Source organism: Schistocerca nitens, chromosome 1 (assembly GCF_023898315.1).
Source record: "Schistocerca nitens isolate TAMUIC-IGC-003100 chromosome 1, iqSchNite1.1, whole genome shotgun sequence".
Lineage (NCBI taxonomy): Eukaryota > Metazoa > Arthropoda > Insecta > Orthoptera > Acrididae > Schistocerca > Schistocerca nitens.
In genome coordinates, this window is record NC_064614.1 from 135933271 (window position 1) to 135948342 (window position 15072).

Consider the following 15072-nt stretch of genomic DNA (forward strand, 5'->3'; position numbering starts at 1 on the left):
TTTTTCCATAACTTCCAATTGAATCTCAACATTGGAATTTATACTGAAGTTTGATATCATAAAGGTCTATCAACTGTGAAATTTTCAGATTCTTATTTGGTCCCCTAACAAAGATCCCCCCCCCATCACATGGACCTTGCCGTTGGTGGGGAGGCTTGCATGCCTCAACAATGCAGATAGCCGTACCTTAGGTGCAACCTCAACGGAGGGGTATCTGTTGAGAGGCCAGACAAACGTTCCTGAAGAGGGGCAGCAGCCTTTTCAGTAGTTGCAGGGGCAACAGTCTGGATGATTGACTGATCTGGCCTTGTAACACTAGCCAAAATGGCCTTGCTGTTCTGGTATTGCGAACGGCTGAAAGCAAGGGGAAACTACAGCCGTAATTTTTCCCGAGGGCATGCAGCTTTACTGTATAATTAAATGATGATGATGTCCTCTTGGGTAAAATATTCCGGAGGTAAAATAGTCCCCCATTCGGATCTCCGGGTGGGGACTACTCAGGAGAAAGAATACTGGCGTTCTATGGATCGGAGCGTGGAATGTCAGATCCCTTAATCGGGCAGGCAGGTAAGAAAATTTAAAATGGGAAATGGATAGGTTAAAGTTAAATATAGTGGGAATTAGTGAAGTTCGGTGGCAGAACGAACAAGACTTTTGGTCAGGTGAATACAGGGTTATAAATACAAAATCAAATAGGGGTAATGCAGGAGTAGGTTTAATAATGAATAAAAAAATAGGAGTGTAGGTAAGCTACTACAAACAGCATAGTGAACGCATTATTGTGGCCAAGATAAGACACGAAGCCCACGCCTACCACAGCAGTACAAGTTTATATGCCTACTACCTCTGCAGATGACGAATAAATTGATGAAATGTATGATGAGATAAAAGAAATTATTCAGGTAGTGAAGGGAGATGAAAATTTAATAGTCATGGGTGACTGGAATTCGAGACTAGGAAAAGGGAGAGAAGGAAAAATAGTAGGTGAATATGGACTGGGGCTAAGAAATGAAAGAGGAAGTTGCCTGGTAGAATTTTGCGCAGAGCATAACTTAATCATAGCTAACACTTGGTTCAAGAATCATGAAAGAATGTTGTATACATGGAAGAACCCTGGAGATACTAAAAGGTATCAGACAGATTATGTAATGGTAAGACAGAGATTTAGGAACCAGGTTTTAAATTGTAGACATTTCCAGGGGTAGATGTGGACTATGACCACAACCTATTGGTTATGAACTGTAGATTAAAACTGAAGAAACTGCAAAAAGGTGGGAATTTAAGGAGATGAGACCTGGATAGACTGAAAGAACCAGAGGTTGTACAGAGTTTCAGGGAGAGCATAAGGGCACAATAGACAGGAATGGGGAAAGAAATACAGTAGAAGAAGAATGGGTAGCTTTGAGGGATGAAATAGTGAAGGCAGCAGAGGATCAAATAGGTACAAAGACGAGCGCTAGTAGGAACCCTTGGGTAACAGAAGAAATACTGAATATAATTGATGAAAGGAGAAAATGCAAAAATGCAGTAAGTGAAGCAGGCAGAAATGAATACAAACGTCTCAAAAATGAGATCGACAAGAAGTGCAAAATGGCTAAGCAGGGATGTTTAGAGGACAAATGTAAGAATGTAGAGGCATATATCAATAGTGGTAAGATAGATACTGCCTACAGGAAAATTAAAGAGACCTTTGGAAAAAAGAGAACTACTTGCATGAATATCAAGAGCTTTGATGGAAACCCAGTTCTAAGCAAAGAAGGGAAAACAGAAAGGTGGAAGGAGTATATAGAGGGCCTATACAAGGGCGATGTTCTTGACGACAATATTATGGAAATGGAAGAGGATTTAGATGAAGATGAAATGGGAGATATGATACTGCGTGAAGAATTTGACAGAGCACTCAAAGACCCAAGTCGAAACAAGGCCCCCGGAGTAGACACCATTCCATTAGAACTACTGACACCCTTGGGAGAGTCAGTCCTGACAAAACTCTACCACCTGGTGAGCAAGATCTATGAGACAGGTGAAGTACCCTCAGACTTCAAGAAGAATATAATAATTCCAATCCCAAAGAAAGCAGGTGTTGACAGATGTGAAAATTACTGAACTATCAGTTTAGAAAAACTGATAGAAGCCGACCTCGGGGAAGATCAGTTTGGATTCCGTAGAAATGTTGGAACACATGAGGCAATACTGACCCTACGACTTATCTTAGAAGCTAGTTTAAGGAAAGGCAAACCTACGTTTCTAGCATTTGTAGACTTAGAGAAAGCTTTTGACAATGTGGATTGGAATACTCTCTTTCAAATTCTAAAGGTGGCAGGGGTAAAATACAGGGAGCGAAAAGCTATTTACAATTTGTACAGAAACCAGATGACAGTTATATGAGTCGAGGGGTATGAAAGGGAAGCAGCGGTTGGGAAGGGAGTGAGACAGGGTTGTAGCCTGTCCCCGATGTTATTCAATCTGTATATTGAGCAAGCAGTAATTCTGTCAGAGACAGCAAAGGACTTGAAAGAGCGTTTGAATGGAATGGACAGTGTCTTGAAAGGAGGGTATAAGATGAACATCAACAAAAGCAAAACAAGGATAATGGAATGTAGTCGAATTAAGTTGAGTGATGCTGAGGGAATGAGATTAGGAAATGAGACACTTAAAGTAGTAAAGGAGTTCTGCTATTTGGGGAGCAAAATAACCGATGATGGTAGAAGTAGAGAGGATATAAAATGTAGACTGGCAATGGCAAGGAAAGCGTTTCTGAAGAAGAAAAATTTGTTAACGTCCGAGTATAGATTTAAATGCCAGGACGTCGTTTCTGAAAGTATTTGTATGGAGTGTAGCCATGTATGGAAGTGAAACATGGACGATAAATAGTTTAGACAAGAAGAGAATAGAAGCTTTCGAAATGTGGTGCTACAGAAGAACGCTGAAGATTCGATGGGTAGATCACATAACTAATGAGGAGGTATTGAATAGAATTGGGGAGAAGAGGAGCTTGTGGCACAACTTTACTAGAAGAAGGGATCGGTTGGTAGGATATGTTCTGAGACATTGAGGGATCACCAATTTAGTATTGGAGGGCAGCGTGGCGGGTAAAAATCGTAGAGGGAGACCAAGAGATGAATACACTAAGCAGATTCAGAAGGATGTAGGCTGCAGTAGGTACTGGGAGATGAAGAAGCTTTCACAGGATAGAGTAGCATGGAGAGCTGCATCAAACCAGACTCAGGACTTAAGACCACCACCACAACAACAACAACAACAACAACAACAACAACAACAACAATGTAACAAAGATATTGCAGGCCACAAAATGGAAAAATTAAAAATCTCCATTTTTTAAAACAGTGTATTATTTAAGTGTATGCTGCTCACCATTGATACTCTACAAAAAGGAAGTACACCATAGAGTGTAACAGCAGAAAAGAAAGCTGAGAAATTAACCTTTCTTTGGAAAACTACTATTCAAAAATTGAGTTTTAATTTGTGGCTGATAACTTTGAACCATGAAAAATATACTAAAGAATACATTCAGCTAAGTAATAATGATGTTAATTTGTAGCCCAGAGAGTGTTGAACTAAATACATTTTATCTGAAAGGCTTAGGACAATCCACTACTGAATAATTGTAAAAAATGTAGATGCTTGCAAATACGAAAAAACGCATGCAGCCTGGAACAAATATGGATGCCATTTCAAAATAATAAACAATAAACTTAAAAAAAAAAAATTGTGGCTACTAAACATTGGGAAATTCACCCAGGAAGTATAATTTTTTTTTTTTTCTGAGATGGTCAAGCAACCAGTGCTGGACCATTTGGTATGGATTGACCCAACATTAAAATATCATATCACTAAAGTAGATCCTCAAAAGCATTAAAAAACCTCAGTCTAAGTTAACTTGCACTTTTATGTTTGTTGTGCAATGCTTATATTCAGCAATGTGTGTACCAAAGGCTTTTTATTCTCGGAATATGTATGCTCTTTAAAATGTGTTTCAAATGAAAATACTGTCTAACCTACGTAATACTCATCACATCCACTGCAATTCATCAAATACACACAAGTTCAGGAACATCTCGTTTAGCACATGCTTCCTCCCAAAGTGTCAACAGTATTTGGACTGAAACATACGTAACGCCCAGAATGAGTGGCGAGTGGGCGTTTAGTTGGAGGCACAGGCTATGGTGATGGAAGATTAGCTGCGTATTGTGTCCCCATATAATCAGACTAAGGTAATGTTTTGGCACTAGCTAACTGTGTTTCCTGCCAGCATGCTAAGATGAAGGGGTAGCTCGGATCGTCTGTAGTTGCGGAGTTCTTCAGTGCAAAGCAACCGATCAAATTGTTCGACTTCAGACTGCGACAAGCATGTGCTTGATAGGTGTGTATTTTTCGGTGGTGTGGGGTGAAGATAGGATGTCTTCTACTTCCGTACCCATTGCTTCTCATGTGCAGTCACTACGTAACTACATTTAATGTTGTCCAACATGGTGTGACTCAAGACAAATTGGTTCTCAAGTTGATGAATTACATTGCTGAAATATCTCACTAGAATGATGTGAGTTTCATCACAAGCAGACTGAGGGTCACATCTGCAGCCGGGAAGTCAATGCTTTCAGGATTCCATATGCTTCTCAGAGTAAGCACTGATTTTGCAGCGTAGTTGTTTATGAGCAGATCTACACGGCACAGTTGATGCAAAACTTACGTAAGATGCATTTTATCATTTAAGAGTTTCCAATTTTCCTGGCATGCAATGCATTTATCTCAGTGCATACTTTGGAAACACAGGGTTATCAAATGCCATGGGAAAATATTAATTTTTTCAACACAATGTAAATCATTAATTAAATCATGTATTCATAAAATGCAAAGAACATATATGTATATTAATCTTTTGTTTTAAGTAATGAGACAACAGGATAATCAATATGTTTACACTGCACGTAATATCCAGCAGAACATTTACTGTCCACAAAATAAAGTTGCCCATTACATAAATGTTTGTTAAACACTACTGTGTTTTACTAGGTACAGTACTTTGAAATTACCATGCACTTGGGCTTTGTCTTGCTTTAGGACCAAGTTTTACAGCCAATTGTAAGGAGACTTATGTTTAATGTGTTCTCCAAACCATGGTGTAACTTTGTGTATTCCACATAAAAAATCATTGCCAGTTGTGGAAGAAGGTGTCAATGGGTACACACAATTGAAAAGATACCGTGTATGTTTAGATCATGCGACATTTATGAAGAAATTCTGAGATACTACGAAACTGGACACTGTGGTTGGAAAATGGGTCACTAGCCACTTGTATTTATGCTACTCTAGGAAATAAAGGCATGATTTATAGGACTTTCAGTTTATTTTATATGCACCTGTCTACATGTATATCTTTATGTGTCTGATTAATTTTACTACTTACTGGACAGTCCTTTACATTTACCGAGTCTGTTGTATGGTAAAATTTTGAAGGACCAACAGGTGTTTTGCCTGAAATAATAAAAAATGTAATCAACATCTAGTCACTGTATAATCACCCAAACCCAACAATGCCTCAAAATAACTATATCAACAGCAGAATAATCACATAAATTAAAGAAAATTCATTCTTGAAAATATAAAGGTAGATGCACTACGGACAATCGCTGCACAGTAATGAAGCATAAGTGATCAAAACAGATAGCACAAGAAACAAAGCAAATGCAAGAAGATAGAAACTGAAAATACGTATAAAACGTGATTCTCACAATAATTGTTTCAGTGAATTTCCACTGTATTACATTTACCATAACTGAGCAGTGTTCAGATACAGTATTAGTAGTGTCCTGCTTGACACAGTCACATTGTTTAAATATCTGGGCAAAATGCTGCTAAGTGATTTGAAGTGGAACGAGCATGTGAGGACTGTGGTAGGTTGGTTCAAATGGCTCTGAGCGCTATGGGACTTAACATCTATGGTCATCAGTCCCCTAGAACTTAGAACTACTTAAACCTAACTAACCTAAGGACAACACACAACACCCAGTCATCACGAGGCAGAGAAAATCCCTGACCCCGCCGGGAATCGAACCCAGGACCCCGTGCTCGGGAAGCGAGAACGCTACCGCGAGACCACGAGCTGCGGACTGACTGTGATAGGGAATCAAAATTATCAACTTCCGTTTACTGGGAGAATTTTAGGTAAATGCGGTTCATCTGTAAACAAGACTGCATATAGGATGCTAGTGTGACCTATTCTTGAATACTGCTGGAGTGTTTAGTATATGTACCAGGTTGGATTAAAGAAAGACACTGAAGCATTTCAGAAGTGGGCTGCTACATTTGTTACTGGTAGGTTTGAACAACACATTAGTGTTACAGACATGCTTCAGAATATGACATGGGAATCCCTGGAGGGAGGGCGACATTCTTTTCGAGGAACACTACTGAGAAAATTTAAGAGAACCGGCATTTGAAGCTGACTGTAGAACGATTCTACTGCCTCCAACATCCAATGTGCATACGGACCACAAAGATATGAAAAACTAGGGGTCACATGGAGGCATATGGACAGTCACTCTATTTGCTAATGGAACAGGAGAGGAAATGCTTTTTAGTTGTACAGAGTACCCTCTGCCATGCACCATACAGTGGATTGTCGAGTATCGATGTTGATGCAGATACAGATGTAGGTAACATGCACACAACACTGACATCAAATAACTAATACAGTCTCAGACAACACAATTCATACAAGAAAACACTACACCATCAATATACAGTCTATGTATTGACCCACAATCAGTCCTTAGATATTTTGGAAACATACAAAACATTTTCCTTCCTGGGTAGTCATCCTTGATTTAATACAAAGACTGCCCTTTAGCTGTTCAGAAAGCAATGCCACCTCTTTCCCCCACTCCGCATATACAGGGTGTTCAAAATGAATATACATGTTTTAAGGCTTTGTAGCACATATTACATACACCTACAATTATAAATAATACACCAAATGAAAGAGAAACACAAACAGTTTTTCTTACAATTATTCAGTGTGAACACCGATCACACATCGAGTCGATAGGCGAGTTGCTCCAAAACAATGTGTGAGGAGTAACTGTTGCAATAACACTGTTTCTAAAGTCCGATAGATCAGCTGGTATCGGTGGTGCACACACACATGATCGCGTAAGATTGTATGTGAACGTGGAGGTCATGCATAAAATGCAGTGTCAACCAGCCCGTTGCTCCCAATCCACTGGTTGGGTACAATGTCGTTTAACCAGTCGCAAGGCGGCGCACCATCTTGCTCCCAAATAAAGATGTGTAATTCAGCTTCTTCCCATTGAGGCACGGGCCATAGCTGTAGCACATAAAGATAAGAAACATGAGTTACGGTTGATTCACTGAAATAGAAAGGCCCATAAACTTTCCGTGGGGATATTTCTTGGGGCTAAGGGACGAAACGTAAAAGACTCGCACTCGTTCAACACATTTTTCAGTCACTCTTCGTCATTCCATACTCTTCCCATTGCACACAGGTAGACAAACAAAACTGAGTTGCTCTTTCATTTGGTGTATTATTTACAATTGTAAGTTGAATGTATCGTATTTACTCGAATCTAAGCCGCACCTGAAAAATGACTCTAAATCAAGGAAAAAAATTTTTCCCGAATCTAAGCCGCACTTGAAATTTGAGACTCGAAATTCAAGAGGAGAAAAAAGCTTAAGGCCGCACCTCCAAATCGAAACAAAGTTGGTCCATTGTAATATGAGACACAATTTAGGTCGAATGAATGATGGTACAGCTACAGTAGTTTGGTTCGAGTCGTAAGCTTAGCAGTTAAGCTTTACCAGGTAGCCATTGCTATGTGTCAGACGCTCCATCCGTATTTATACGGGTACCCTTACTTTTTCACGTGCTTCGTCTCATTTGAATTGATTGCTTATTTTTCTTTGATCTGATAAGTGCCGTTCTCTTTGTTATAGGTGTTTACGTCACTCTAAGCTGAAAATGCATTACTGTACTGTGTCATACATTGTTTGTCACATTCTCATAATGAGTGTTTACGGCCTGTCACCGCTCGCGGCATGGCTTGCTTTTGTGCGCGCTACCCTGCTATTTGTTGTTATTTACACTGCTGCTTTCTTTGATAATGATCTTTGAAAATCATTGCAGGCGCCTCTTTAGTACATTACATTCTGCACAGAAATTAGAGTTACCTCAGATTTAAAAATCTAGGCAATTGCCGTGCTTCATTTCTGACTGTATCACTATTAGGCATAAGCATAATACGAATATAAACGTGACATGATATGTATATTCTTCCGCGTTTGCTCTTGTCTCACTCTAGTTTCGTAGTTTATTAGGCAGACAGGATTTAAATGAGATAGCAACAAACACGAAACAATACATGACAAAATGTTTATATTCATATTATTCTTATGGTTAAGAGAATACTGCAAGTGATTCACAATTCATAATGTTTCTTTTAGCAACAATCTCTTCTAACAGGTAGGAAAAAATTCAGAACGTAGAGTTGGCCATATTGACAAACATCCCAAACAGTCTTGCCAGTCGGATTTTCGTAGTACATCGAAATGCTGCTACATTCGAAGATGAACAATACGGACTTTGTATTTACTTCGTTGGATAATGTATGAAAATGCAGTGATCGAAACTCGGAGCGGAGGAAAAAGCTCGTCTTCCATTTTTTTTTTTACATTTACTTACTGACACAGAGGTTTTGGCACCAGTATTTATCTTTGTGCCTGCAAAGCATGCCTGTGTAGCGCTACATATAGTTGTGGCGGCACCTACCAACATTTTTCAGAACTTCTGTTTGCTTTGCACTCAATTCTAAGCCGCAGGCGGTTTTTTTGATTACAAAAACCGGAAAAAAAGTGCGGCTTAGATTCGAGTAAATACGGTAATAAATTCTACAACGCCTTAAAACCGATATGTTCATTTTGAAACATCCTGGATTATGGTATTCTGATTTCTCTTCATAAAATTAATAATGTAGCAAAGCCAAGAACTTTACACAAGAAATACATGAACACAGAATTTCTTACCAGTGGACTGCTGGGTCCTGTTACTTGCAGAATCCGTAACAAGGTCTCCTCCGTAGGCCTGCCTGACTGTCAGATTCTGCGGTCCTTGGGGCAACGCGTCGAGATATTCTGTAAACATTGCAAATATTTAAGTAATAAACAGATTACTAAATATACTTCCCTCACAAAAAATGAAGAAATGATTTTTTTCTATTACAACAGGCGATATGACAATAAATGTAACTCACCTTGAAGAATATCACTACCTGACAGTCTACCAAAGAACTCTTGAAATTCGGCTGAATTACTGCGAGGGTCACACAAATACGCATCCAGGCTAGTTGACGTGGTTGCTATACCACTAAAAGATGGATTGTTGCCTGATACTTCCAGGTTCAACAAATTCCGAGCCAGTTCATTCTCCTGTGAAATGTGTCTGTTGTAGGAGTCATTTACTGACATCCTTTGTCGTTTCCTGCCTAAAGAAGATAAAAAAAAAGTTATGTGAGAGATCACAGATCTTCATTTAGAAACAGGCAATTTCGGAGCACGGTAAAAGCACAGAGAAAGAATAGACTGTCACTGGCCAGTAAAAATCAATGAACAGACCCAAATTTTGATTGGCAATTAAGTTCAATTCCATGTAAACCCATCACTATCGATGACTTACATCCACCTGACATAAAGAAATGCTTACCAACATGTTAGTTACTTATTATCTCACCGTTTTATTTCCAATCATTGTGTTTACCACCCCTACCCCCTGTATCCGCGATTGATTTAACTACTGTTTTATCTTAAGCACTACCTAAAGCGCTATGAAAGCTAAACTTCTTTACAAGAACATTTACAAAATAGTTTGTTTAATGAGAACAGCCTATTCATTTATTCTACTGCTCTGGCTTTCATTAACAAACCCTACTTTCTCTTTTATGAGCACCTGCAACTGCATATGTGCACATGCACAGCTTTTATCTACCTTGATGCAGAAAAGGCACAGTAAAAATTTTCTAAATATTATGTAGGAAGGAATAAAGTAACAATAAAGCACTGCCACCACTGAAAGGGGAGTGCTACAGCACTGTAGCAATGTAACTCTGTTGGGTCTGTGTGTTTTGAAACACACACACACACACACACACACACACACACACACACACACACACACAGAGAGAGAGAGAGAGAGAGAGACAACATGATGGGTGGGCAGAAGAAATTAAAAACAGTTGATGATTTGCCCCACAAAAGCAACTTTTCTTTTATCACAGCTGGGATAATTTATGGTAACTTTTCCATGCAACTGGATCAGAAATAATGTACTAGTGCCCACATAACAAATCAGTCACTCATTATCTGTGTAAATATTTTGTTATAATAATAATAATAATAATAATAATGGGAGACACTTTAGAGCTTCAGCTGAAACTTTATATGACAAGAGTTCTCCCACAAAGGTGGCCAATTAATTTTTTCCCCTATGCTACAAAACTCACCTATTCTGTCCGATGGCTTGTACGAGAACTGTAATGGTTCACTACAATCGCCATCTGTCGGACGATACAATTGCAAATACACATTAACATTATCCGTAATTTCTGTATCCCTATATGGTGGGGTACGAAACACGATTGCATACTGGTGATGCACATCCAATTCTGAGAACTTTCCAAAGTCACACCAAATTTCATTATCTTCTTCATCAAGTTCAAAGAACTTTATTTTAATGTTTTCTGTGGAAACAAATGGATAATGCCAATAAAATTTATGTCTACATTCAAAGTATAACATTAAATATTTGTAAATCATTAAAATGGTTAGCACGACTCACTTTTCCCAACTTTTTCAACAAGAATAAACACTTCTTCTCCTCCTAAACAACTGCTGGAGTTCTTATCAATGCGACATATTTTTAGCTCTCCAGTTAGGGCACTCTCTGTAACACAGAATATCAGTTTATCAGTAAGTGCAAATGTGAATTCACCTTTGCTTACTAGTGAAACTGCAACATGACTGAACATATGTAATACTATAAACAAGATTCTTACATAAAGGGGATGGATTGCAACATAAAATAAGCTAACAGTCCTTTGTATAAAAAGTTCAAATTTTATTTAAAACAATGGAAAGTTGCTACGCACCATATAGCGGAGATGCCGAGTCGCGACAGGCACAACAAGAAGTGTGGCAGTGTGGTTTCAGCTCTCTGAGACTGCAGACGTGTGTGCAAGTTGCGCGCGTGTGTGTGTGTGTGTGTGTGTGTGTGTGTGTGTGTGTGTGTGTCTCTCTCTCTCTCTCTCTCTCTACTGTTGACAAAGGCCTTAATGGCCGAAAGTTACAATTGTGTGAATCTTTTTGTTGTGCCTATTGCGACTCAGCATCTCCGCTATATGGTGAGTAGCAACTTTCCTTCTCTGGCATTGTGCAGTTTTAACTGATTGCAATACAGGGTGTATACGTGGACAAGGAAAAAAAAATTCCCGGATTTCCCAGTTAAAAATACACTTTCTCCCGGATAAAAATACACTTTTTCCGTGTTAAGTGACAGTATACTCTTCCTTGGCACTGTAAAACTCATCAATTCTTTGAATGTTTATGGTTTTATATACTGACGTAGAATTTCCCAGCACTTTAGAAAACGAAACTCAGGGGGGAAAAAAACGTTTTGAAAGGCCTTTCATGTGCAGCAACATGTACGCTGCATATTTCCGTATTACGAAGGTATAAATTTGAATTCCACCCTACACCGCATGTCACTTTCCGAAGCACTGAAATCGAGATTGCAAAGCGCTTTTGTAAGGCAATCGTAGCTCATGTCACGTGATCTCACCAGCTGATGACAGGACACGTGATGTAGTCACCCAATAGCAAGATCACTCTTCAGTAGCGCAAACACACAAATAAGAAAAGTAGAAAAGTTAAATGGTTTAAATTACTATACATAGCACTCACATATAATATTGGTGTCTAAGATTAATAAGCTGGAAGAGAAGCTAAGCTTCCACATATTATGTTGATTTTTTTTTGCGCGTGTTACATTTCAAGATACATCACACAAATGTGCCAATAAAATTTTTAATAACGACGTAAATGTCTGATTTTCTGGGCTCGAAATTCTTCTAAATGGTTGTCCTCAAAGAGTTGATTTTTAAATGAGAGTCAAACACTTTGTGATTTAAGAAATTCATAGTACATTCTTGCACATAGTTCATCTTGCGTAAAAGGAAATTTGTTTTGAATGTAACGCTTTTCAAACCATCATTCACAAGATTTTCCTGCGACCTCTTAGAAATAAGTTCGTTTCAGCAGTTGGAAGAGAGCGCCAGATAATAGGCGTCACCGCGCTTCCGTAGCTACGATGACGCAGGAAGCCCATATGTTCATACGTGTCAATCATTAAAAGATCTTACACTGTGTCATAAAAGAAACAAGACAAGAGAGCATACTTCAAGAGCATAGGAATTTCGTGAACATACTAAAATGCATAATTCGGCTTAAAATGCACTTCGTATGTCCAGATTCGTATGTAAATTTTCTTGGACTACCAGTACTGTATTATATCATGTTTGGTTCTTTATTATGGTATAATGACATAAGTGCACTTGAAATGCAGCGAACAGTTGAAACTAGGCAACAGTGTGAAATTAAACACTTTGTTTCAAATAAAGCAGAAAAGATTAATGAAAGCCAAATCTCTTTAACAAATCAACAAAAATAACTTCATTGTTCTGTAAGGCAATTAATGCTCGACTGTCAGGAAGGTGGAAATAAAATCTAAAACTAATAACATATTTTAGCCTTCCGTAATTATGTGAATGTATTTTAATTCATTTGATAACTCCTGTCATCCATTTGTCAACATTTAACGTGAGAACAATAAATGACGAGGAAACAACAAAATCACTGAACGTAAACACAGGTCACATGGAGGCGACCAATCTCCCCACCACAACTCAGACTGCTCTGGGCATCAGCGCCAGATTTACTATATTTCCGAACTGGTGCACTATTAAGTAGTGGCGCCCAGCCATACTTCCGTAACCAGAAGCGAAAGAAGGTACTACTGATACGAAACTCAACTGCGCAAGAGCCCGCCCACAACTGCTCAAACAAATCTAATTTAAACAGTTACCACGTCACCCTCATTGGAGGCAATTTGTTGTTATGAAGCATTGCATAGTCTTCCTAAAGGCTTTGACACACTTTGCTGTTGGCAGACGCTTGTATGAGCACTGTGTTTTGTTGTTGTATACGGCACATTTCCTTTTCAACTTGTTTTATTTTCGTTATTTTTCCCCCTCTTGTTCATGTTTTGTTGCTGCAGTATTATTCTGCAATAGCGGGATACAGTAGTATCCTTTGTTAGAGTATTTGTTCTTACCAGTCAAAATCACAAAACTTTAACTGAAAACTAAAACAATGAAAAAAAAATAAATAAAAAATTAAAAAAAAAATCCCGGAATTCAAAACAATTCCCGGGTTTTTCCCAGTTTTCTACTGGATGAAAAAATTCCCGGGTTTTTCCCGGATCTCCCGGGTCATATACACCCTGTAATAGTGAAGTCACTTGGTGCTTATGCTTTAAGGCACATTCTACTTTACAAATTGTGTATAGTAAAAATTTTATGAGGAACCAACCCTATTTCCTTATTCGTCCTTCCAAGTGAAATGCGAAGGTTCAATCCTACCATATACTGCCTACTTACAACAGCTGAACTATTATCATTATGCTCAGGTGTGACGTGTAAAAAGGACACACTTCCAATTAATCGTATCAACTGCTTCACTCAGCAGTTTCAATGTCTATTATTTTATTTTCATGTCAGTTAATGAGAGTGATACAATTAGTTTTCTTCTGGCAGGACATACACAGACACACAACTGCTTGTGACACGTTAGAATGAGGCGGACAGGGATGCAAAACCACACAGGTGCCTTTGGTACAAAGATCCCTATCAATTATGCCATCTGGGTACACAGATCTACACATTGTTTCAACTTTTACTTGCCTCAAATTCCATAACTGCCATTCCGTGATGCAGCAGCACTAGCATCTCTCAGAATGGATTCAGTGGCGAATGTGACTTACCCATGACCTGAACATCCTATGACAACACAGTAAGTTTTCTCACACAGCAAAAGAATTGAATGATTCCAATAACAGTACAAAATAACATACACTAACACATGATAAGAACTGGGAAATGTACAATGATATGATATTTTGTAATTATACATAACTACAAAAAGAGGAAGTGTTTTAGAACATCAAATATTGTAAGAGAAAACTAGAAATTCCACTGACAATTAAATACAGCAGTTAACAACTCAAAGACACCACCAGTCTTTTACAGCAGTATTCAATACATTATCACGTTTAAACACAGCAGTCTCTCCTATTTTGACAGTGGTTCATTTCTCTCTCATTACCTAGTTTCACAGTTCATTCAACTAGCATTGTGAACCTCCAGCAACACAGCTGACAAACTGTGTGTTAGCTTATCACACTTCTGAGATATCAGAATGGTAATCAAAGCTGAAATGAAGAAATTATCTTCTAGACTATGCTGACACCTATAAATATGAAATATTTAACTGTTCAACCAAACAATAACTTCTCATTTTCAATTATGTGCACAAATGAACGAAATTAAGAATTAAATCACCCTAAAGAAGCCAAACTAATGATCATTTTATCACATCATGACATCCTCACGTGCACAGAAGAATTGACACTGTCTCTGGCCATCAAAGCCTATGCTCATAAATTGAGAATGTCTCATAACAACTGCCAAAAATATCTGCAATTACCTGCATTGAGCTGTTTATGAATCATTTTTTAATTCCAAGAGTGAAAAATGAAAGTTACACCTCCAATAATAGAGTCAACAATGATTTTTATCACAGCATACTTATTTCATTGATAGCTACGATTACTGAGGTGGCTTTGTGCATTTCATTGCAGAGAACTTTACAAGGTTTATGTGCAAGATACACTGCATGTCTATTAATGGGTACTTCAACACAAATCATCAC

General features: G+C 38.3%; 1 protein-coding gene across 2 annotated transcripts in view; it reads right to left on the reverse strand.

Annotated features, from left to right (window-relative positions):
* Nucleotides 1–15072, reverse strand: part of LOC126243247 (nuclear factor NF-kappa-B p110 subunit) — a 99374-nt gene that overhangs the window by 34963 nt on the left and 49339 nt on the right. For both annotated transcript variants that reach the window (XM_049948150.1, XM_049948149.1), the window contains exons 7-11: nt 10868–10972; nt 10533–10769; nt 9288–9518; nt 9061–9168; nt 5429–5496 (exon numbers count right to left, since the gene is read on the reverse strand). In XM_049948150.1, the coding sequence (XP_049804107.1) occupies nt 5429–5496; nt 9061–9168; nt 9288–9518; nt 10533–10769; nt 10868–10972 (749 nt within the window). The remainder of the gene's footprint in view (nt 1–5428; nt 5497–9060; nt 9169–9287; nt 9519–10532; nt 10770–10867; nt 10973–15072) is intronic.